Here is a 26,012-nt window from a genome sequence, read left to right as displayed (position 1 = left end):
GAAAGAATTTTAGGGTGAATGTTCATATAGTCATTACCTAGATTCTATAATTAATATTTTATCATACTTGGTTTATCATATATTTTTAGTCCTCTATTTTTAAAATTTATTAATTAATTTTGGCTGCGTTGGGTCTTTGTTGCTGCACATGGGCTTTCTCTAGTTGCGGCGAGCGGGGGCTACTCCTCGTTGCGGTGTGCAGACTTCTCATTGCGGTGGCTTCTTTTGTTGTGGAGCATGGGCTCTAGGCACATGGGCTTCAGTAATTGTGGCTCACAGACTTAGTTGTTCCGTGGCATGTGGAATCTTTCTGGACCAGAGCTCGAACCTGTGTCCTCTGCATTGGCAGGCGGATTCTTAACCACTGCGCCACCAGGGAAGCCCTGTAGTCCTGTTTCTCTGGTAGTTCCTATTTGTTTTCAAGACTCAGTTTTGGTATCATTTCTCTCAGAAAATCATCCCTTAACATCTTCTATTGTAATTGTTTACTAATGTCCATTCTAAATTGAGAACTCTCTGAGGTCAGGACTTCGTTATGTGTTTTTTAATATATTATGCCTGGTATATAGTTCACTTTCAGTACATTTTGTTGATGGATGAAATGCATATAGTTTTGGAGACCATATAATTCTGAGTGCTTACACTACTTCTGCCTCTCTTATCTTTCTATTTCTCAAATACATCAAGCCTTTCCCTGCCTCAGGGCCTTTGCACATGCTCTGCCTAGAATGTTTTCCCTCTGCCCAACTCTTCATCTGACTACTAACTAATCCTTCAGGTCTCAAATGTACTTCCTCAAAGAAATCTTCCATGATTATCAGGCTAAATTATTTTTTTATATACAGTTTTTATTCACACCACTCATTACACTTTGAATTTTATATTTTTGTGGATTTTTTGTTTTAATCTGTTTCACCATTAATCTGCATTAGAGTAAGGACTGTATTGTTTCCTTTACCAGTCTTTTTCCATCACTCAGCACGGGATTTGGTATGTGTGGGTTTTTTTAATTTAATGAATGTTTGAATGAGTAAATTACAGATTCATAGACTCATAGAGCTTTAAAAACAACAGGACCTCAATACTAATCTTGAATCTAGTTCCTTCATTATATAGATGAGAAATATGAGGTCCAGAGATGTTAAATGTTTTGTCTAAGCCCACACAGTTAGTGGCAAACTTCAAATTGGAGCTCTAATCTCCTAATTTCTAACTCAGTGCTCTTTCCAATATACCACACAAATTTCAGGGGTTTTTAGTAAGAAATATAGTAGTATTTACTATGTCCATAATATTGTCATTATTAAGCTCAAAGCTGCCCGTAATGTCTGCCAAAGATCTTAACAGAGAGGATGATTCTTTGTTTTAACAAAACTTGTCCTCAGTTATCCAGAATTAGCACAGTTAAAATTCTCTATGTATTTCATTTGTTTTTGTCTTTTGCTTTTTGTGTTCGGTATCTACGTGAGTAAAAATGTTTGCCGTTGTTAAGGAAGATGAGGGAAAATAAAAGTAGTATATTATAATGAAAAGATGCTCAGCATCACTAATCATTAGGGAAATGCAAATCAAAACCACAGTAAGATATCAACTCATACCCATTAGGATGACTACTATTAAAAACAGAAAACAAACAAAATAGAAAGTGTTGGCTAGGATGTAGAGTTATTGGAACCCTTGTGCACTGTTGGTGGGAATGTAAATGGTGCAGCTGCTGTAAAAAACAGTGGTTCCTCCAAAAATTAAAATAGAATTACCATATGATCCAGCAATTCCACTTCTGGGTGTATACCCAAAAGAATTGAAAGCAGGGTCTTGAAGATATGTATACCACTGTTTATAGCAGTGATATTCACAGTAGCCAAAAGGTGGAAGCAACCCAGAGTCCTTTGATAGATGAATGGATAAACAAAATGTGGCGTCTATGGAATATTATTCAGCCTTAAAAAAAGAAGGAAGATGCAAGAGGGAGGAGATATGGGGATATATGTGTATGTATAGCTGATTCACTTTGTTGTAAAGCAGAAACTAACACACCATTGTAAAGCAATTATGCTCCAATAAAGATGTTAAAAAAAAAAAGGAAATTCTGGTGTATACTGCAACATGGATGAACCTTGAGGACATTATGTTAAGTGAAATAAACCAGTCACAAAAAGACAAATACTTTATAAATTACACTTATGAAGTACCTACAATAGTCATATTCATAGAGACAGAACGTAAAATTGTGGTTGTGGGGAGGTTGGCGGGGAAAAGGAGGAGTTGTTTAATGGATATACAATTTCAGTTTTGCAAGATGAAAAGATTTCTGGAGATTGGTTGCACGACCATATAGAGGTACTTAACACTACTGAAGTGTACACTTAAAAACAGTTAAGGACTTCCCTGGTGGCGCAGTGGTTGGGAATCTGCCTGCCAATGCAGGGGACGCCAGTTCGAGTGCTGGTCCAGGAAGATCTCACATGCCGCAGAGCAGCTAAGTCCGTGAGCCACAGCTACTGAAGCCCGCACGTCTAGAGCCCATGTTCCACAACAAGAGAAGCCACCGCATTGAGAAGCCCGTGCACCGCAATGAAATAAATAAATTAATTTAAAAATCAGTTAAGATGCTTCAGTATGTTATGCTAAGTAAAATAGTCACAGAAGGAAAAATACTACATGATTCCACTTATACGAGGTGTCTAAAATAGTCAAACTCATGGAAGCAGAGAATAGAACAGTGGTTGCCAGGGACAGAGAGGAGAGGGAAATGGGGAGTTGCTAATCGACGGTATAAAGTTTCAGTTATGCAAAATGAATGAATTCTAGAGATCCGCTGTACAACATTGTTGCTATAGTTAACAGTATTGTATTGTACACTTAAAAATCTGTTAAGAGGGTAGATTAAGTGTTCTTATCACAATAAAATAAAAAAAATTTTTTTTTAATTTTATTTTTTTGTACAGCAGGTTCTTATTAGTTATCCATTTTATACGTATTAACGTATATATGTCAATCCTAATCTCCCAATTCATCACACCACCCCCCCAAAATCAAAATTCTTAAAAGTGGTTAAGATGGTAAATTTTATGTGAATTGTATTTTACCGCAATTAAAAAAAAATTTTTTAATCTTGAAAATAGTATAGTAAGGTTACCATAATGGGCAACATATCACTTGGTTTGTTCCCAGTCTTTCTTCTACTTAATTGCAAAATAACCATTCATTTAAAGGAGAGAGAAAAGGTAAGGGATAGTAATCACCTTCCTTAAATATGTTGTTTTTGTCACTGTGCTTATTTTCACATTGAAAATCATATTCATGTTAAGCGCTTCTATATTGGAATTTTTTGGAGAATCAGATTAATTATGAAAATTAATGATATCACATTAATTCAGAATAAGAACTGGTCTCTGTCTATCATAATCTTGGAGACCTAATTCACAGTGGTTTCATTAAAAATCATACCATATAAAAAAAAATCATACCATATATTCTCTGCCCTTAGGAATCCAATGCTTTGAGAAATAAGAAAAACTCTCGTCGAGTCAGCTTTGCAGATACTATAAAGTAAGTTGAAAAGAAAAATAATTAAAATGTTACAGGTAATACTTTTTGTGTGTCACACCAAATGTGTTGGTACTAATTGATTTGGATAATTTGTGTTTCAATTAGAGAAGCTTTAGAAAATTGTTATTTAAAAGGCTGTTATGCTTAAAAGAGAAACATTGAAAGCATCCGCTTCACAGTCCAGAACAAAACAACTATGTCTTACGGCTGCTATTTAACATTGTATTGGAGGTGCTAACCAACAAAAAAAAACTAGAGAAAGAAAATGGAGTTACAAAAATTGGAAAGATGGGGATAAATCTGTCACCTTTGCAGATTAAATAATTGAATATTAGGAAAATCCAAGAATATCAATTGAAATACCTCTGTAAACAGGAAGTAGCAGGATACAAAATTAATATTTAGAAATTAATATATTTCCTATATAAAAATAATAACCAGATAGAATGTAAATGTCCTTTTTCTATTATATTATATTTAGTTGCTGTAAATTTAATAATAAAAGAATATAAACTGTACAGGGATTTTCCTGGTGGTCCAGTGGTTAGGACTCCACACTTCCACTGCAGGGGACACAAGTTTGATCCCTGGTCGGGGAACTAAGATCCCAGATGCCCTGTGGCATAGCCAAAAAAAGGAAAAAAAAAAGAATTGTGCAAATGAAGACAAGTTTCTGAATAAAAAGATTTAATATCATAAAGATATCACTTCTCCCTAAGTTATTAATTTAATGTAATTCTTATATGTAATGTTTTTATGATTATTTTCTTGATGCTGAGCAGTATATTTGTATTTCCTCATTGATTGAAGAGTTGTTTAATTGAGAACTTTAACATTCATATCTAGGTGGTAAAGACATCTTGTGGTCATTAATTTTCAGTTATATTGTAGTGAGAGAATGCTAATTTGTATTATTTTGATTTTTATTGAAATTTTCTGTGTGGTCTTGTATATGATCAGTTTCTGTGAATGATCCATCCACTTGAACAGAAGGTACATTTTGTATTTTAGGGTGTAGAATTTGATATATATCAAATATATCCATTTTATGCATGTTATTTGGGTCTTCTGTAATTTTATATAATTTTAGTCACTTTAATCTGCATGAATTATGAGAGAGGTAAATTAGTCTGTAACTGACAGTGCATCCTACTCTTTCCAGTAGTTCTTCTTTATGAATGTTTATTCTATGTTTATTGGTGCATAGTCATCACTGTTATATCTTCATTCGGGATTGCACTTTCTAGCATTATGAAATATTCATCCTTGCTTTATTGCTTTTTGACCCAAATTCTACCTAGACTGATGTTAAAATTTCTGCCTTTGTTATATTTTTGTGGTATATCTTTGTGTAATGTTTGACCATGTATGAGCAATGGTAAAGTTAGTCTGTTTCCTCTCTCCCAACCCAATTTTACTTAATAATATACTTTTGTACTATTAAATATGCTTAAACTTCAAATAAAACTTCATTGTATTATATGATATCCTTTGGCATTTATAATGGATGAAGTTATTAGCCTACTTCTTCCTCTCATTTTCTCCCCCCATTCCCTACCCATCTTTTTTTTAAATTTTATTTATTTATTTATTATTTATTTTGGCCACGCTGGGTCTTCGTTGCAGCGTGTGGGCTTCTCTTGTTGTGGTGTGCGGGCTCTAGAGTACGTGGGCTCAGTAGTTGCGACGTGTGGCTCTCGTTGGGGCATGCGGGCTTAGTTGCAGTATGTGGGATCTTAGTTCCCTGACCAGGAATCGAACGTGGTCCCCTTGCATTGGGAGCACGAAGTCTTAACCACTGGACTACCAGGGAAGTTCTTCCCTCACCCCACCTTTTTTTTAAGTTGTATTATATCTCTTTCTCCCTTTCTCTCACTCTCTTATCTCTCTATTTCTCTCTGGGTATTTGACATTAGGTCATCTGTCACATTTGTGTCTTAGTTGTATTCTATATATTTAAATGTTCACATCAGTTCTATTACTATAGTTGCCCTAATTATCTCTTGGTTGGCCAAAGCTTTTTCTCTTATGTTTTCCCAGGAAAGGCTCATTGAAGCAATATTCCCTGAGTTCTTGGGCACTCAGACTGTTAGTCATAGCCTTTATACTTGAAGATTTAGCTGGATATAAAATCTTAAGTTCACATTTTCTTTTTTTCACTTTGAATATGTTTTGTTTTTGTTTTTGTTTTTTTATCAAACACCAAAGTCACTGAGGGTTTTTTTTTTGTTTTTGTTTATTATACAGCAGTTCTTATTAGTTATCTATTTAATACATATTAGTGTATGTATGTCAATCCCAGTCTCGCAATTCATCCCACCACCACCCCACATTTTCTTTAAGGAACTTGTTAATGTGATTCTGTATCTTCTGACATTGATTGTTTCTATGAACAAGTCAGAGGAGAGCATTTTTCCCCCTCATAAACAACTAGATCTCTTTGACAGGCTACCTAACAGATTTTTTTTTTCCTTTATCTTTGAAGTTTATTGACTTTACTTGGATACATCTTTATTTTGACTGTTTTGGGTCTTGAATATTGAATTAACCTTTAAATATCTTTTTCTATTTCATTATTTAAATTTCGTTAGGGACTCCATAATTTAGAAACACAAATTATGTTTAGATTCTTTGCTTTTCTTCTGTATTATATTCTCTCTTAAGTCCTTTTATTTTCTTTTACTTTGTTCAGTTAAAATTTTTTTCTATGTCCTTTACCATATTTTCCAAGATACTTACTTACCCTTATGTCTCTTCCAGTTTCGCCTTCATTCTGTGATGATTATATTTTTTCTTCTGCTTCTTTCATGAGTTTCATCTATTTGTGTGTCATTTCCTGTTTTCTTACCATCTTTTCCTTGAGTTCTTGTATTTCTGCTTTCATTTCTGTCTTTGATAGAGATGATTGATTTGTTATGTTTTTTAAGTCCATAAAAAACTGTATGCATACAATTTTCATTTTCTCTGGGACAACATTTTTCTGAGTGTTTTTCTTATGTTAAGTTATGTTATACTTTGCTTTCTTTTAATCTTATGGTGTCCTTATAGATTGTATACTTTTTACTCATCATTGAATGGGTTGGGTTTTCCTGAACCACCTATTTTCAAGACATTTCTGTGGAGGGAGGGGATGTAATGGTGTTCCAGGGTACCTGTCTTTTTGTAAACAGGCTCTCCTTTTAGTTATCATAAAGATAGCTTGTCTACTTAGTATCACCTTCTTCAAATTTTATTTTCTGTATAATTCAGATTTCTTTAACTTGGCCTATTGTGAGGTGAGCTCCTAGATCAATTTAACCTTGAATTTAAACATTTTAGGATGAGGCTTGATTGTTTCTTGTCCAGAAATCTTCCTAGGAAAGTCCTGGGCTTTGATCTGCATTGTTTCCCATTCCTCATTTGTTCCTCTCTCTCCTCCGAATTCTTTATCTTAACAAACCTTTAGGATCAGACAGATTAAAGAAATTCAATTCTGTATTTGCCATATAAAACATGATTTTGCATTAGGGTAAGTTTATAGTTGCCCAGGATTTCAGTTGTGGGGCTATTTGGAACATGTTTTCTTCTTTTCCTTAGAGGAGTAGTAAGTAAATGTTGGTAAGGGGTGAAGAAGGGGATTCCCACTTAGCTGCAGACTATGTGACATCTTTCTGTTACTGAGTAGTTCCAAACAGTAGGTACCTTCTGAAATATAAATTCATTGTTGTCGATTGATAGTAATTTTAATTGTTTTATACTTCTTTTCTATCCATCTTTTATCCACAAATCAATTAACGTCTTCCTGGATAAACATGAGTTGTCAATATTTCATATGTATTGAATTCTTGGAGTGGGGGGTGGGAAAGACATAGTAAGATTTGGTATTATCAGGGAAGACTAGCTATTGCCTTCCAGTAGACTTCCCTAGGTGGTATATTCCTTGGTGACGTTGCTACTGTCTTCCTAGATCTTGCCCTTGGCTTTGCAGACTCCATATTGTTTTTTTCTGTACCAAAAATGGGCCTATCTCTTAGAGATGGACTTCTACTAAACAGATTCACTAGAGATTTATGTATAAATAAGAATGCTACTACTAAATATATCATGAGAACCAAATCAAATGAATCAGAACCGTTATTTGAGTAGATCAATACATTCCTTATAGGCATTCTACCTAAGAAAGTAAATTATAATGTAAATATGGCTTGCTGATCATGGAATCTGAACTGTTAGTTATTTGAATGGTTCAGAATGTTTAATGGCACCAGGCTAATGAATCCATGTCCACAGTAGGTACATACACACCTGTTGCAAGCCTTGAATGATTCTGTCTGTATACTCCCAGTATACTCCTTGAATAGGTGTGACCAAGGTTTGATTTAATAACTCATTTTCTTCCCTTTGTTTCAGACTGACTTTTCCTTCACGTGTTGTTTTTTTGTTTTTTTGATTTTTCTGGCTGCGCCACTTGGCTTGTGGATCTTAGCTCCCTGACCAGGGATTGAACCCAGGCTACTTGGTGAAAGCACTGAGTCCTAACCACTGGACTGTTAGGGAATTTCCTTACATGTTTTCTTTAGGAATATTAATGTTAATGTAAAAATAACTATTTTAAATTTTCTGTTAAGCATTTGATTGTTCCTTGTGCTGTGTTAGATATTTTTGTGTAAATTACCTTTTATCTTTTGAGTTACTTCCTTGGGATTATAGTCCCCAAAGTAGAATTGCCGGACTTAAAAGAAGCAATGGTTACATAGTCATTATTACATTTTTGTTATTGGTTTTAGTACCTCTAGTAATGTACCTTTTTTTTCCTAAGGCACTGTAAAGATTAGATTTTAGCACTTAATTTTAGCTGATTTTATTGTTATCTTAGTTATTTTAATTTGTACTTTATTTTTCATTACTATTTTTTCTACATTTGGTCATTTATGCTTTTTTTTCCTTCTCATTTTGAAACATTTCATTTTTTATTTCCTTGTCTACCCAGACGATATTGAAGAAAATATTTTAAAGTTTTTGTTTGGTTAAACCCTTTAAATTTTGTGTTATTAAAGCATGTGTCTTTCTTGGTTCATAAATCATTTTTGCAACAGATTGTACCTTTGAAAGCTTTCCTTGTGTCACAGATACTATATAGGTTGAAAAAAAAATGAGAGAGCAAGGAACAACCATAATTAAGATAAATATCCAGAAAGATAAATATGGAGGAAAGAATTATTTTGCCCTTTCAGTTAGGTGTCTCCATATGTTTGCTAAATATGTTTTATTAATTATATACATTTACAACTTACTCTTTGTGTACCTAATATGTGGTGTTCTAAAATTTGGATCTTAAGGCATCTAAGTATATTTCTGCATTTTCTTCTTTGTATTTCTTTCATTTTTTTCCTCTGACTTCTTTTTTTTAACATGTAATTTGGTTTATTCATTGTTAGTTTTCATTGATAACTTTCCTCCTACTGTATGATAGCAACCTTGTTTAGTTCTAATACTTTATTGCTATGAAACTTAGTTAATGTGTTGGATGACTTCATAATTATCTTTTCTGTTGTTTGTCCACAGATAAATTTTAGCTGTGAAAAATTTTAATTTGTAACTTACAGGTTGTAGATTGAGTTTAAAATTTTAAAAAATTTAGTCAATAGCCATTTTTTAATAGGGTAGCTCAGCCAATTTACATTTGTTAAAATCAGTACACCTATTCTCCCTGTATTGTTGGTTAAATTTAACTTTATTGTTGCAGATTTTTGTTTTGCATTTAAACAAGAATGGATATTGGATTTTATAAATGTTTTTGACCATCTATTAAAATAACTAGAGTTTTTCCCAGTTTAATCTTTAATATGATAAAACAAATTTTGGGGTGTTGAGTTATCTTAGCATTCCTGGGATAAATCCAGTTCAGTCATAAAATATTCTTTTATTGGGTGGGCCAAAAGGTACATTCCGTTTTTTCTGTAAGATGGCTCTAGTAGCACTTATGCCATTTTAATATTGAAGTTGGAAGAAAAAAAGCAACATTTTCGTCAGATTATGCTTTATTTTAAGAAGGTAGAAAAGCAAGTGAAACGCAAAAAAAAGATTTGTGCAATGTATGGAGAAGGTGCTGTGATCGATCGAACGTGTCAAAAGTGGTTTGCGAAGTTTCATGCTAGAGGTTCCTCACTGGATGATGCTCCATGGTCAGGTAGACCAGTTGAAGTTGATAGCAATCAAATCGAAACAATAATTGAGAGCAGTCAGCGTTATACCATGAGGGAGATAGCCGACATACTCAAAATATCCAAATCAAGCGTTGAGAATCATTTGCACCAGCTTGGTTATGTGAATAGCTTTGATGTTTGGGTTCCACATAAGTTAAGCAAAAAAACCTTTCTTGACCATATTTCTGCATGCGATTCTCTACTGAAACATAATGAAAATGTTCCATTTTTAAAACAAATTGTGATGAGCAATGAAAAGTGGATACTGTACAATAATGTGGAACGGAAGAGATCTTGGGCAAGTGAAATGAACCACCACCAACCACACCAAAGATGTTGATGTTCTGTATATGGTGGGATTGGAAAGGAGTCCTCTATTATGAGCTTCTTCCAGAAAACCAAACGATTCATTCCAACAAGTACTGCTCCCAATTAGACCAACTGAAAGCAGCACTCGACGAAAAGAGTCCAGAATTAGTCAACAGAAAACGCATAACCTTCCATCAGGGTAACACAAGACTGCATGTTTCTTTCATGACCGGGCAAAAACTGTCAAAACTTGTATGGGAAGTTCTGATTCATCCGCTATATTCACCAGACATTGCACCTTTGGATTTCCATTCATTTTGGTCTTTACAACATTCTCTTAATGGAAAAAATTTCAATCCCCTGGAAGACTGTAAAAGGCACCTGGAACAGTACTTTGCTCAAAAAGATCCATCTTTTGGGAAGATGGAATTATGAAGTTGCCTGAAAAATGGCAGAAGGTAGTGGAACAAAAAAGGGTAAATACGTTGTTCAATAAAGTCCTTGGTGAAGATGAAAAATGTATCTTTTATTTTTACTTAAAAAACCGAAGGCACTTTTTGGCCTACCCAATAAAACATTGCCAGGGAATTCCATGGCAGTCCAGTGGTTAGGACTCTGTGCTTCCACTGGAGGGGGCACAGGTTCTATCCTTGGTCAGGGAACTAAGATCCTACAAGCCACACTATTTAAAAAAAAGAAAAAAAAAACCTTGCAGATTTTCAGTAATCTTTATTTTGTTTTCTAGAGTATTCCAGACAGACCCTCATATGAAAATAGTGAAAAAGTCAGAAATTTCAGGTAAATTTGTTACTGCAATCCCTGCTAAATCTGTTGTCTATATAATTATGCTGTGGTTATCTAACCAGATAATTGGTATAACTTAGTATCCATCTTATTGCTCAAAAAGTGTAACTTGTAGAGTCATGTACCAAAATGTTCATTGCAGCTCTATTTACAATAGCCTGGAGATGGAAACAACCTAAGTGTCCATCATCGGATGAATGGATAAAGAAGATGTGGCACATATACACAATGGAATATTACTCAGCCATAAAAAGAAATGAAATTGAGCTATTTGTAATGAGGTGGATAGACCTAGAGTCTGTCATACAGAGTGAAGTAAGTCAGAAAAAGAAAGACAAATACCGTGTGCTAACACATATATATGGAATTTAAGGGGAAAAATGTCATGAAGAACCTAAGGGTTAGACAGGAATAAAGACACAGACCTACTAGAGAATGGGCTTGAGGCTATGGGAAGGGGGAAGGGTAAGCTGTGACAAAGCGAGAGAGAGGCATGGACATATATACACTACCAAATGTAAGGTAGATAGCTAGTGGGAAGCAGCCGCATAGCCAGGGAGATCAGGGAGATCAGCTTGGTGCTTTGTGACCGCCTGGAGGGTTGGGATAGGGAGGGTGGGAGTCTGATTCACTTTGTTATAAAGCAGAAACTTAACACACCATTGTAAAGCAATTATACCCCAATAAAGATGTAAAAAAAAAAAAAGTGTAACTTGAGCCATGGGGGGCAGAATGAAAGGTACATCATTGGTATTTTTTTTTATTGTTAATGTCCTTATGCAATTTTTCTAATGCTTAATCAGTGTATTATTGAAAAACTTTAATCTTTTCTCTATTTATAGAAACAGAAGCAGGAGGAAATGTCCTATTTATGCAGTAAGTAAAAAAATGTGATGTAAATTATACTTTAAAACTTGTTTATTCCTATTCCCGTGTCCCCTGCATCGGCAGGCGGACTCTCAACCACTGCGCCACCAGGGAAGCCCTAAATGAAGTGTTTTTAAAGTTAAAATTCTTTTTGTTTTTTATTTCCATTCCCTTTTGTGGAATACTTAGGATTAATTTAGAAAACAAATTCTTTGCATAATTTAATATACTGCTATAGTTGATAAGTATGTGCATTGTACACCTTATCCTATTAAGAGGGATGAAACATTCTACTTTCATATATAAATCCTCAAATACACGAGCTAGTACAAAACAATAAATACCAAGTCCTCAGATTTTTTTCATTAAACTGGTTTTTCTTATTATAACATTAATACAAAAATTAAATAGCAGTAGGCTTGAACAAATGAAAACATGCTTATCTTAATCATAAGAGAAATACAAACAGACTATATTGAGACATAATTTTTCATCTAATCAGTTAAGAATATAGGTAAAAAGTCTCATTGCTAGTGGGTATATATTGTAGAAGGCAATTGGCAATATCATTCAAAATTTTAAATGCACATGCTCTTTGGCTCAGAGATTTCATCTCTGAATTTATCTTACCAATACACTTGTAAATGTGTGAAATGATGATATAAAGTTATTCACTGTAACATTTATTTTAATAGTAAAAGATGTAAAAGATCCTAAAGGTCCATCAGTAAGGGACTGGTTAAATAAATTACAGTTTTTCCATGTAATTGACTAGTGTTGAGCTGGAAAAACAAAAAAAGATTCTCTTTATATATTGACACAGAAAAATCTCTAGGCCATATTACTTAGGCTCCTCACAGATAACCACTGTTGATAATTTTGGATGTCCTTGCAGAAATTTTATATGTATAACCAAGTGCATGGTTTATCTTTAGCTTTTTTTTTTTTAGACAAGACAAAAATGGGATCACTCAATGTCTTTGGCACTTTCCATGTTGTTACTTGTAGATCTACCTCAGTCTATTATAATCTGTTTTATGTCTGCACCAACATTTAGTCAGCTCCCGATTGACGGACATTTGGGTTAACTTTTTTTTGGCCACACCCTGGGATCTTAGTTCCCCAGCCAGGGATTGAACCCAGGTCCCCTGCAGTGGAAGTGCGGAGTCCTAACCGCTGGACTGCCAGGGAATTCCCTGGGTTGTTTCCTTTGACTTACCTTTTTTTTTTAAAGCTAAATTTCTAGAAAATGAGTTGCTTTACAGGTCATTCATTTTTTCGTTGTTTTTTTTTTTTTAATTTATTTTAATTTTGGCTGCGTTGGGTCTCCGTTGCTACGCTCAGGCTTTCTCTATTTGCGGGGAGCCGGGGCTACTCTTCATTGCAGTGCGGGCTTCTCACTGCAGTGGCTTCTCTTGTGGCAGAGCACTGGCTCTAGGCGTGTGGGCTTCAGTAGTTGTGGCACGTGGGCTCAGTAGTTGTGGCCCCGGGGCTCTAGAGCGCAGGCTCAGCAGTTGTGGCTCACAGGCTTAGCTGCTGTGAGGAATATGGGATCTTCCCGGACCAGGGCTTAAACCCGTGTCCCCTGTGTTGGGCAGGAGGATTCTTAACCACTGCACCACCAGGGAAGCCCCTACAGGTCATTCTTTAAAAAAAAAAATAGGGAATTCCCTGACGGTCCAGCTGTTAGGACTCCATGCTTCCACTGCAGGGGACCCGGGTTCAATCCCTGGTCAGGGAATTAAGATCCCGCAAGCCTCGTGGCATGACCAAAAAAAAAAAAATTATTTTTAATAAAAAATTAGAAAAAGCAAGCAGCATGTATTAAACGTATTTTTATAGTGTTCTTGAAATTTAGATATCTGAAAAAATTTTATGGTAAGGTCCTTTAATTGCCTTGTAATTTTTTCTGCCAGTATTAGATGTCTTTTTTTTTTTTTTTTTTAATTTATTTTTTGCGGTACGCGGTCCTCTCACTGTTGTGGCCTCTCCCGCTGCGGAGCACAGGCTCTGGACGCGCAGGCCCAGCTGCTCCACGGCATGTGGGATCTTCCCGGACCGGGGCATGAACCCGTGTCCCCTGCATCGGCAGGCGGATGCTCAACCACTGCGCCACCAGGGAAGCCCAGATGAGTCTTTTTTTAAAGATGTCTTTGGAGTTTTCTGCCAGTCACCCTGCGAAAACCTGTTGCCTACCCTACTCTTTCAACTGTTGTGATTCTTGGTAATTGTCCAGAGTATAGATTTTTAAATTACTTTATAATTTTTAGGAATAAGAATCCAGAAGATAACTACTGTGAGATAACTGGTGAGTATGATCAGAGTACTTTTCTTATCATACGTTTTTCTCTTTATCTAGATTCCTTGAAAAGTAGTATGTAAGAGAACCATGAACAAAAAATGTAGAGAAAGTGTTCTTCTTTACACAAAATCTTTAATTTAAAATTTCACAAACTTACTAATATTTCTTTCAAACCTGCTGTTCCTGTTGTTCTCTGTCTTGAACTCCCACTCACTGTCATTCACTCAAGTCAGGAATTGAGTCATGTTTTACCTTTTCCTCCTTTCCCCATATCCATTTGGCCCTATTCTCTTTGATTTTTTTTTTCTTTTTTTCTGGCTGTGCGGCTTGCGGTATCCTAGTTCCCAGACCAGGGATCGAACCTGGACCTCCTGCAGTGGTAGCGAGGAGTCCTAACCACTGGACCACCAGGGAATTCCTCAGGCCCTATTCTCTTTCAATTCTGTCTCCAAAATATCTGGCCCATCTGTTAGTTATTCTGTTCCTTCTGCCTGTATTTGAATTCAAGTCCTTGCTGTTCTTTCTTGAGCTATTGTATTTAGTTTCTTATCCTTCTAGTCCATTCTACATATTTCTAAATCTTATCATATTACCTCCCAGCTTACAATTGTTCAGTGACACTATTTTGCATACCGGATAAAACCCACACTCTTTAGCATAAACTTGGAAAACCTTTTATAATTTGGCTTGTTTTTTTCTCCAAGTTTATCTCCAGCCCTTTATAGGCATCCTGTGCTCTAGCCCATGAATAACTACTTGCAGTTTCCCATGTGGACTTTTTTCCTGCCTGTATCCATTTGTAAATGCTATTTCCTCTGCCTAAAGTGATCTTCCTAATACAGTTTGTCTAACAGTCTTCTCATCTTTCACTTAACTTAGCTTTTCACTTAGCTTAACTTTAGTGCTTTCAAAGTAGCCAGTCCACAAACTGTTATAGTCCTTGACAGAAAAGGAACTTGCAATAGAATGTAAACCAACTATGGCAGTAAGCTACTGTTTAGTTAGCGGCATTTTTTTCTTAGCAAAGCTCTACTGATGAAAGGAATTTTACATCAGGTGCAAGCTCCTTATCTCAAAATGAATTAATTAATTGATAATAAGCAGTTCACCATCTGGCAACATACGTTAAGTAATACTGGCTTAAATCAAGCCTTCACTGACAAAACCGAGGAGTTAGTCACTCTGTTTTGTGCTCTTACAACACCCCTTTTATTTCTTAGTCTATTGTAGGTTTTATTTAATATAAATTTATTTATTTTTATTTTTGGCTGCATTGGGCCTTTGTTGCTGCGCACAGGCTTTCTCTAGTTGCCACAAGTGGGGGTTACTCTTCGTTGTGGTGCACAGGCTTCTCACTGCGGTGGCTTCTCTTGTGGAGCACGGGCTCTAGGGCGTGTGGGCTCAGTAGTTGTGACTCGCGGGCTCTAGAGTGCAGGCTCAGTAGTTGTGGTGCACGGGCTTAGTTGCTCCACGGCCTGTGGGATCTTCCCAGACCAGGGCTCAAACCCCTGTCCCTTGCATTGGCAGGCAGATTCGTAACCACTGTGCCACCAGGGAAGTCCCTATTGTAGAATTTATCATGCTGTATTTTAGGTATTTACTTTTGGCTCTCTTATTAAACTAGGAGCTCTTTTGAGTCCAGAAATTTTGTCTTGTTCTTTGTGCTTTAGTATATGGTTGAGTTCTGGGGCACATAATAGGTTCTGAAACAATATTTGTTAAGTAAATGACAAGAATGGAAGCTGGATATGTAAATAAAGCTTTAATAAAAAGCCCACAATTACTTCATCATATTCAGTCGAGGTTGCCATAAACTCTTTGAAATATTCTAAATATTTACCTTTAAACTTAAGAATTTTTAAATGTATTTCCTGTTTCATTATAGCATCTTCAGTCCCTTCCTTATTTCCAACATCCAGTTTGTTACCTAAACCTTTAGATTTCAGTTCTAGAGTGTCTTTTTTTCTTTCTCTTTTTTCAACTTCCACTCTATTTATTTATTTTTTTATACAGCAGTTCTTATTAGTCATCCATTTTATACATATTAGTGTATATATATCAATCCCATTCTCCCAATTTATCATCCAGAGGTCTCTTAGGCTGTCTTCATTTCTTTTCATTCTTTTTTCTTTATTCTGTTCTGCAGCAGTGAATTCCACCATTCTGTCTTCCAGGTCACTTATCTGTTTTTCTGCCTCAGTTATTCTGCTATTGATTCCTTCTAGTGTAGTTTTCATTTCAGTTATTGTATTGTTCATCTCTGTTTGTTTGTTCTTTAATTCTTCTAAATCTTTGTTAAACATTTCTTACATCTTCTCGATCTTTGCCTCCATTCTTTTCCCGAGGTCCTGGATCATCTTCACTATCATTATTCTGAATTCTTTTTCTGGAAGGTTGCCTATCTCCACTTCATTTAGTTGTTTTTCTGGGGTTTTATCTTGTTCCTTCATCTAGTACATAGCCCTCTGCCTTTTCATCTTGTCTATCTTTCTGTGAATGTGGTTTTGTCCCACAGGCTGCAGGATTGTAGTTCTCCTTGCTTCTGCTGTCTGCCCTCTGGTGGATGAGGCTATCTAAGAGGCTTGTGGAAGTTTCCTGATGGGAGGGACTGGTGGTGGGTAGAGCTGGGTGTTGCTCTGGTGGGCAGAGCCCAGTAAAACTTTAATCCGCTTGTCTGCTGATGGGTGGGGCTGGGTTCCCTCCCTGTTGGTTGTTTGGCCTGAAGCGACCCAACACTGGAGCCTACCCGGCTCTTTGGTGGGGCTAATGGTGCACTCTGGGAGGCATCACGCCAAGGAGTACTCAGAACTTCTGCTGCAAGTGTCCTTGTCCTCATGGTGAGCCACAGCCACCCCCTGCCTCTGCAGGAGACCCTCCGACACTAGCAGGTAGGTCTGGTTCAGTTTCCTATGGGGTCACTGCTCCTTCCCCTGGGTCCCGATGCTATACTACTTTGTGTGTGCCCTCCAAGAGTGGAGTCTCTGTTTCCCCCAGTCCTGTCGAAGTCCTGCAATCAAATCCCGCTAGCCTTCAAAGTCTGAATCTCTAGGAATTCCTCCTCCCATTTGCCAGAGCCCCAGGTTGGGAAACCTGACATTGGGCTCAGAACCTTCACTCCAGTGGGTGAACTTCTGTGGTATAAGTGTTCTCCAGTTTGTGAGTCACCCACCCAGAAGTTATGGGATTTGATTGTATTGTGATTGCAGCCCTCCTACCGTCTCATTGTGGCTTCTCCTTTGTCTTTGGAGGTGGGGTATCTTTTTCAGTGAGTTCCACTGTCTTCTTGTCAATGACTGTACAGCAGTTAGTTGTGATTCTGGTGCTTTCGCAAGAGGGAGTGAGTGCACGTTCTTCTACTCCGCCATCTTGAACCAATCTCTAGTTCTAGAATGTCTTGAGTCTAATCCCTTATTTCCATTCTTATTGTCTCTTGCCCTAAGACAAACTCTCAACATGTTGTATCTGAGCTTTTAGAGTAGCTTCCTCATTGGTTTATCTTCTCTTGAATCTTCTTTCTTCTCCTTCTCTTGAATTATTTTTATAAAATGCACCTCTCATCCTGGAAACATTTAGACTCCTTAACATAGAATAAAAGATGCCTCAGAATCTTACCCTAATATCTTGGTCTTTTTTTGTTTTTTTTTAATTGGAGTATAGTTGTTTTACAATATTGTCTTAGTTTCTGCTGTACAGCAAAGTGAATCAGCCACACGTATGTATATATCCCCTCTTCCTTGGATTTCCTTCCCATTTAGGTCACCACAGAGCATTGAGTAGAGTTCCCTGTGCTATACAGTCTATTCTCATTAGTTATCTGTTTTATACGTAGTAGTGTTTGTATATCAATCCCCATCTCCCAATCCATCCCACCCTTCCTTCCCCGCTTGGTATCCATACATTTGTTTTCTGTGTCTATGTCTGTCTGCTTTGCAAATAAGTTCATCTATGCTATTAACATTTTGGTCTTATCAGTTGGTACTCTTCACTATGTAACTTCAACTATCCAGGAAATAAAAATGGAGAAGTGAAGGAGGAAAAAAAGTAGTCCACACTTTCCACTTTCAGAATCCCACCTTCTAAAAATCTCTACCACATTCGAAAAATATTTTAATCACACAGAGAATACAGTAATCACTGAACTCTCCGTCTCTAAAATGGGAAAATTTTAAAGTCTCAGTGAAATTCAGGAAGGACTTAGTAACTGAAAAAACTTTAGTAAATACTTGTAGCTGATGAAATTCCTAAGAAAAGGGAAGTCAGGCTCTTGGTGATATATATTTTTGTCATTGACTATAGTTTTTCTTTTTACTTAATAGGGATGAATACATTGCTTTGTGCTCCCATTCAGACCCAGATGCCCCAGAAAGAGGTATGAGTTCATGCAAGTGCCTTCATATTTTAATCTTATTTGATAGTTAAAACTTTTAAAACACAAAAAATTTCATGTTAGTGACATGATTTAGGGATTACTTACCAAAATGGACCAACTGGAAACGTACCTTTCCAGTTAACTAAGTATAGTTAAATCACTGCCAGTTTAAATAATAGGGAAATATGTTAATTATATAAGGACTTCTCAACTTTAATGGGCATGTGAATCATCTCAGGATTTTATTAAAATATAGATTCTTATCCAGCAGATCTGCGGTAGGTCCTAAAATTCAATACTTCTAACAGTCTCCTAGGTGATACTAATGCACTGGTCCACAGACCATACTTTGAGCAATAAAGAGTTAGACCATGTCCTCACAAGTAAAACCACTGCATTCAAGGACAACTCAACCACCCAAGAGTATAGAGTGTACTATAAATTAGCCATCATGCACTTATTCCTTCCAAGTCTTAGAATGAGAATGACCTATCTAATATAACAATTAGAATTTACATTATAGTTACATTTGCTATTGTCAGTCTTTTCATTTTTTAGTCAGTCTAGTGGGTGAATAATTAACTTTTAACTTGTTCAGAAACACTAAAAGTATTCACAGACTTCAGAAAAAAATTTAAATAACAAATTCTGTGCTGCACACCACACCATTGATTCAAACAAACCAATGTAACATGAAACCATCATCTAGGATTGTTTATATAATACTCCTTCTATATAGTACATGTTATAAAATACCTTTTTAGAAGTTTGCATTTGATTTGATCTCTTATATTTTCCTTTCTTTGTAGATTTCAGTTACAGACTACAACCATGAAAGGAAACATGCAAATGACCAGACAGTCATCTTTTCAGATGAAAACCAGATGGACCTGACAGCAAGTCATACTGTGATGATTACCAAAGGCCTTTTAGATTGTACCAAAAGTGAAAAATCCACCAAGATAGATACCACATCATTTCTGGCTAACTTAAAGCTCCACATTGAGGATTCAAGAATGAAGAAAGAATTAAATTTTTCCGGGGATCAAAGCACTTTTTCAGAAAAGAAAATAAATTTCAATGACTTTGTAAAAAGATTGAAAACAGGAAAATCGAATGCTTCTCCTTTTATAGGACCTGATAAAGAAAATTCTGAGATGCCTATTCATTACAAAGAATCCAATAGGGCCTCTTCTATGCATCAAATGCATGTATCTCTTAGTGTAGATGCAAATAGCAGTAATATGACTAGACTCTTTAGAGAACAAGACGATGGGATGAATTTTACCCAATGTCATACAGCCAATATTCAGACTTTGGTTCCCACATCCAGTGAGCCCAGCTTAAGGGAATTTAAAGGTGATGATATTACAATTTATGGCAATGACTTTATGGACCTGACAATTAACCACACTATACAGAAGTTACCTTCAGCAGATAATCCGTCTGAAATAGAAAATCAAACTCAGAATGTCATGATGGATGTTTCAACAGGTCATGGAGCTAAAGCACTAGGACAGAAGACAGTCTTTAAGAATAAACCAAACGATGCTTTTCAAGACCCTTCCTTAAACCCTGAAGGTGACATACATATTACCAGCAGTCATATTACAGGGACAGAAATTCAGACAGTCACACAGACTTCCAACCAGGACGTCAGAACATTGGCCATGATCCCAGAATCTAAATGTTCCAGTCCAGCTATTCAAGATTATAAGACATTTTTCTATTCTAGTTGTAATGATGCCATGGAACTGACCAAGTGTTTCTCAGGTATGAGAGAGGAGAAGAATTTGCTAAAGCATGACAGGAGTTATTCTAAAATGTATCCCAATCCAGATGCCATCTCTCTTCTCAGAGAGAATACGATTTATTCGGGAGAAGAAAGCATGGACATTACCAAGAGTCACACAGTTGCAATAGATAATCAATTTTTTAAACAAGTTCAGACAAATGTACAAATAGCAGCTGCACCAGTATCTGAACAAGAAATGACGATCCAAAATCACATAATCATGTCAGAGGATGGGGAAATGAATATAAATTATAGCTCAGTTCCTCATGTATCTAAGGAAAGATTACAGCAGAGCCTGGAAAATCCTTTATTTACTTCATTGACTGACAAAAGGACTGAAATCTTCACAGATGAAAATATGGATTTGACTAAAAGTCACATAGCTAATGTAGGAAGTCAGTTTCCCCTTGCATCTTACAGTCTGGCATCTGAGAATACCAGTAAATCTCACTCTCACAGCATAAGCCCTTCAGATGAATGGGAAGAAATGACTAAAGGTCATATTGAACCATCCCGACAACCAAACATAATATCTAAAAACATCCCAACTGACACATGGGACAAAGGAAAAGATCAAGTTTTGAATATTTCACCCTATCTTGATAAAGATTCTCCTCAGTCACCTGATATTAACCAGAACATAGCAACAAGCCATAATATAGTATACTCTGGTGGAGATCTTGATAAACAAGTAACACTGAGAAATAATAGAAATACAGTTTCTTGTGAGCAATCTTTGTTTCCTACTACAAAGCCATTGTTTTCATCAGAAGGACAGTCTGCCATGAGAAATCATAATACTGCTGTTAATAGTCAAACAGTGAAACCTGTACCAGACCAGAATTCTAAACTGCCTGAGCCACTGAGGAAAAGTTTAGGCAGTCCCACGCCTGACTGTTTTCATGACAAGATAATTATTTGTTCAGAGAAGGAGCAAAATATGGACCTAACCAAGAGTCACACTGTTGTCACTGGATTTGGTCCTTCTGAAGTACTAGAACTAGGTAAGACTAATTTAGAAAACACTAACAACCAACTAACAACAGTAAACAGACAGAAAGCTGTAAAAGTTGAAAAATGTAATGAAAGTCCAATAGAAAAAACTGGAGTATTTATTTCTAATGATATCATGGGTGTGTTGAAGGACAAAACTGGAATTCTGAATGAAAAGCAAGATGTCAAAATTTGTGAAAGGAAAAGTCTTGGCAGACTAAAAATTGATAAGACTGTTGTGTTTTCAGAGGGAGATGAGAATGATATGGATATCACCAAGAGTTACACAGTGGAAATAAATCATAGACCTTTACTAGATGAACATGATTCCCATTTGGTGCCTTTGGCAGGAACTTCTAAAACTGTTTTGTATACATGTGGGCAGGATGACATGGAGGTCACCAGAAGTCACACAACTGCTATAGAATGTAAAACTATCTCACCAGATAAAATAGCTACTAGGCCTGTGGACAAAACTGTAATGTTTATAGATAATCACGATGAACTAGAGATGACAAAGTCCCATACTGTTTTCATTGACTACCAAGCAAAGGAGAAAACTGTGCTTCCAGACAGCTCTAACTTTGAACTATCCAAAAGAAAAAGCCTAGAAAAATCAAAAGTGACACCTAATCCTGCTAAGGAGGGTGTTTTCTTTCCGGACAATGGTGAAAGTGATCGTTCAGTAGCAAAAGTCAGCCAGCTAACATTACCGGGGGAATGGTCTAATAGTGATCCTTTAGAGAAAGCTCAAGCATTTTTAGCTGCTGATAACATGGAAGTGTCTAAATCAACCATTTGGAAAAATGACAAAAATGTACAAAAGCCTGGATTTCTGAATGAATCTCTATCAGGCAAAAGTCAGAGAAGGAAGAGCCTTAGACTCAAAAATGACAAGACCATTGCATTTTCAAAGAATGACAGAAATGGTGTGGATGTCATCCAGAGCTGTACAGTGGAAATAAATAACAAAGGTGTCCTGGAAGATAGAGAGGACTCCCATTGGGTGCCTTTGGAAGGAACTTCTAATACTGTTTTATATACATGTGGGCAGGATGATATGGAGATTACCAGAAGTCATACAACTGCCTTAGAATATAAACCTCTCTCACCAGATAAAAGAACCACTGGGCCTATGGACAAAACTGTTATGTTTGTAGATAATCACAGTGATCTGGAAGTTACTAAGTCCCACACTGTTTTCATTGATTGTCAAGCCATGGAGAAAATACTTCAAGAGTACCCTAAATTTGGAATAGCAAAAGGAAAAACCTTGGGTGTTTCTTTTCCTAAGGATGGTAGCTCTGTTCAAGAAATCACTAAAGAACAAGCACTGGCTGTAGAAAACAAAACTGTTCTTCACACCGAGCAAAAGCATCATGTGATACCCTTTGTTCCTACTAATACATTGTCTGGGGGTCAAGGTGAGACAGAAGTCAAATTCCATAGCACTGCTGTGGATGAAGAGGTCATGAAAGTTGTAGTCCAGGCCTATGTATTGGAAAAAGCCAAAATTGAAAGCTGTCACTTAAATAGTACAGATAGAAGAAATGTGGGTTTTACAGGCAGTTCTGCAGCTGCTGTTTGTGGATCCGGTGATAATTATTCCTGTTTACCTAATGTTTCCTTTTTTGATAATTTGGAGGAGAATGGCATGCCCTTATGTGATAAAGATGATGTAAAAGCCAGTCATTGCCCAGTGCAAAATGAGCTTCCTTATGCAAACAATTTAGCTAGTGAATATTATTTGAAATCTGAGGGACTGCCTCTTTCTGCTCCTTGTTCTTTGTTAGAGAAGGAAAAAGTTGTTCAAACCAGTACCCAAGGACAGTTAGACTGTGTCCTAACAGTACTCAAAGATCAAGATCTGATTAAGGAGCCCCCAAATCTATTAGCTAATGAAACTTCAGTATATGGTGAAGATTTGGGGGAGATGACTAAACTTAACTCAAAGCGAGTATCTTGTAAGCTTCCAAAGGATCAAATGGAGGCCTTTGTTGATAATGCAGAGCATAGTTTAAAGAAGACCTTTGTTGATGATGTTTGTGTTGCTCCTCAGCATCATCTGTCAGCCCAGCAACATCCATTACCTCAACAAGGACAGGGTATTGTCAGTAAAGATGAAACAATATTTTCTAAAGTGGGAAATAAGAATTTAAATATTGTTAGAGGAAATGCCTCTGAACCCATATGTGAAAACGATTCCACAATGCTCAATAATGAGAAACAGTTTACTATGGCCTGTAGAAAAGAACTAAAGAAAAATATTCAAACAGCTAAATGTAATACAGCTATAGATTTCCACAGTAACTCAGACTTGACTAAGCAAGTTATTCAAACTCATATCAATCCTAGAGAAGCATCAGATCCTGTAATTGCATCTAATGCTGCAACTTTTAGTAGTATCAAACCACATCTGAATAATTTGAATGAAAAAACTGAAGAATTTTTGGATTTCCAACCAGTTCATATACCACCTTCTCCAGAACAATTACTTGAATTAGTAGATAAGGCACACAGTAATATGAGTATAGTGCAAGCTACAGAAATACATAATGTTAACATAGTGTCCAGCAGTGTTAAAGATGATAAGGATGAAGAAAATAAAATTTCTCATAATGGAGCTGAAACCATCTCTGTACCATTAATGACGACTATAAAAGATAAAGTGAGGAGATGTTCTTTGGGAATATTTTTGCCCAGATTGCCAAACAGGAGAAATTGTAGTGTCACTGGTATTGATGACCTGAAGCCGATTCCAGGAGACACAACTGATTTAAATAACTTAGAAACTCAGCCAGTCTCCAGTAAACATTCAGACACTGGATTTGTTGCAGCTAAACTGAACTTAAGTCCATCTCAATATATAAATGAGGAAAATCTTCCTATATATCCGGGTGAGATTAATTCCTCAGACTCTATTAGCATAGATACTGAGGAAAAGGCTTTGACTGAGACATACCAAAAAGAGATTTCACCATCTGAAAATAAACTGGAAGAAACCTGCAATAGCCAAAAAAGAACCTGGGTACAAGAAGAAGAAGATGATATTCAGGATGAGAAAAAAATCAGAAAAAGTGAAATTAGGTTTAGTGATACCGCACAAGATCAGGAGGTGAGCTCTGTCTTGAATTAAGAAATGTTCTTGATTTTTTATGAGTATTCTTGAATTTTAATTTTAGTCTCGGGTAACCAGGACTTGATTATTTCCAATTATATTTATTTATATATATATGCCTGGAGAAATATTCCTATGTAGAATCTTAAGAAATTAATTGACTAGCAGTTAGACTTAAACACAATTTGAAGTGACAAATGGTCACAAAAAATGAAATGGAAAGTAGTACAAAAATATCAAAATCGTGTAATTCTAAATATTCTGTCACTTCTAGTGATTTGTCATTTTGGCTTTGTATATTAGAATCTCTAGCCAGGGTATATGTGGTTTGACAAGTCATCTTCAGTGTGAAAATATTTGGAGGGTAAAAAGCTTTTTTATTATGCAAACTGCTTAAAGAAAAGCTGGACTGAATTTTCTTGGCTAGTGAGGATATATAGAAGTTGAAAGTCCATTTCTTTCGAGGATGGGAGAATGCCTAGATCAAGCCCAGTATCTCAAAGTGAAGTAAGTGAGATTTTGTGTTTATTTAAAAGTCATAGAAGGTTCTTTATTTTGCAACATCTAGGCTTTTTGGAAGTCCTGAGGTGACAATGTATGATAAAAAGTAGAGCTAGTGAATTAACCCATTTGTAAATATCTTTGTTATAATTGATAAAAAAGCAACATCTTGGACATGGAATTGTTAAACCCTCAGCTGAGAAATGTACATCAGGACTTGTTCATTAGGTTGGCAGCAGAGGGGCAGAAGGAAGTATAAAGGTAGGGCTAAATGTGGATGTGTTCATATTTAAATTTTGATGATAACCATTGATGTATGTGTGTATCTCTTGGCTATACTATAGGAATACATTAAGTAATTCAGTGGAAACATACCTCCTTGCTAATACTTTAATAGTTTAGATCAGGTAATGAATCCTCTTAGAAGCATTATACTTTACGTACTCTGTTGCATTATGTCTCATTTTTAATTGAACATTAAGGGAATGTAGTATTTTAATCATAACTCTGCCAATATCTTTATCTAGAGGCCTGTTGCCATTTTTGTCTTTTATGAAATTTTTGTTGCCAAGAAAGGCAGGATTACATTTTTTCCTTCCAGATTGAGTTGGTTTAGTGTATTCTTGGTTATCAAAATACTCATAGCTTTGGGACTTTGAAATGTTAAATATTCATGATGTGTGAAAAAACATGATACATAACTGTATGATCTTAATTACATAAAAATGGATGCTAAGTTTTGTAGGTACACAAACAAGACCTAGGACGACACATCAAACAGTAAACTGCTTGTGATTGTGGATGACTTTGTTTTTTCTTCTTGTGTTTTTTGGTTTCCTATTTTGCACGTGTTAACTTTTAAGAAATAAGTGTTATTTTAAAAACCTTTTAAAAAAAGGCATAGATTTTAAAAGTTGAGGGAACACTGATTTGGATAACTTGTCAGTGAAACTGAGTTTTACAGGTGGAGAAATAAAGATTAGAAAGTATAATAGGTTCATAGGGGGCTTCCCTGGTGGTGCAGTGGTTAAGAATCCACCTGCCAATGCAGGAGACATGGGTTCAATCCCTGGCCCAGGAAGATCCTACATGCCACGGAGCAGCTAAGCCCGTGTGCCACAACTACTGAGCCTGCACTCTAGAGCCTGTGTGCCACAACTACTGAAGCCCGCGTGCTTAGAGCCCATGCTCTGCAACAAGAGAAGCCACGACAATGA

General features: G+C 36.2%; 1 protein-coding gene and 1 non-coding gene across 2 annotated transcripts in view; one reads left to right on the top strand and one right to left on the bottom strand.

Annotated features, from left to right (window-relative positions):
* Nucleotides 1–26,012, top strand: part of KNL1 (kinetochore scaffold 1) — a 59,967-nt gene that overhangs the window by 9,104 nt on the left and 24,851 nt on the right. The window contains 6 exon segments of the mRNA XM_024732601.1: nt 3,491–3,552; nt 10,792–10,844; nt 11,693–11,726; nt 13,988–14,025; nt 18,336–18,388; nt 19,198–24,291. Coding sequence (XP_024588369.1) covers nt 3,491–3,552; nt 10,792–10,844; nt 11,693–11,726; nt 13,988–14,025; nt 18,336–18,388; nt 19,198–24,291 — 5,334 coding nt within the window.
* On the bottom strand, nt 14,361–14,433 carry TRNAG-ACC (transfer RNA glycine (anticodon ACC)). Its single transcript has one exon. It is a non-coding gene; the product is annotated as a tRNA-Gly (tRNA).

The sequence above is a fragment of the Neophocaena asiaeorientalis genome, unplaced genomic scaffold (assembly GCF_003031525.2).
Source record: "Neophocaena asiaeorientalis asiaeorientalis breed wild unplaced genomic scaffold, Neophocaena_asiaeorientalis_V1.1 scaffold119, whole genome shotgun sequence".
NCBI classification, from domain to species: domain Eukaryota; kingdom Metazoa; phylum Chordata; class Mammalia; order Artiodactyla; family Phocoenidae; genus Neophocaena; species Neophocaena asiaeorientalis.
This window is presented reverse-complemented; position numbering and strand designations above follow the sequence as displayed.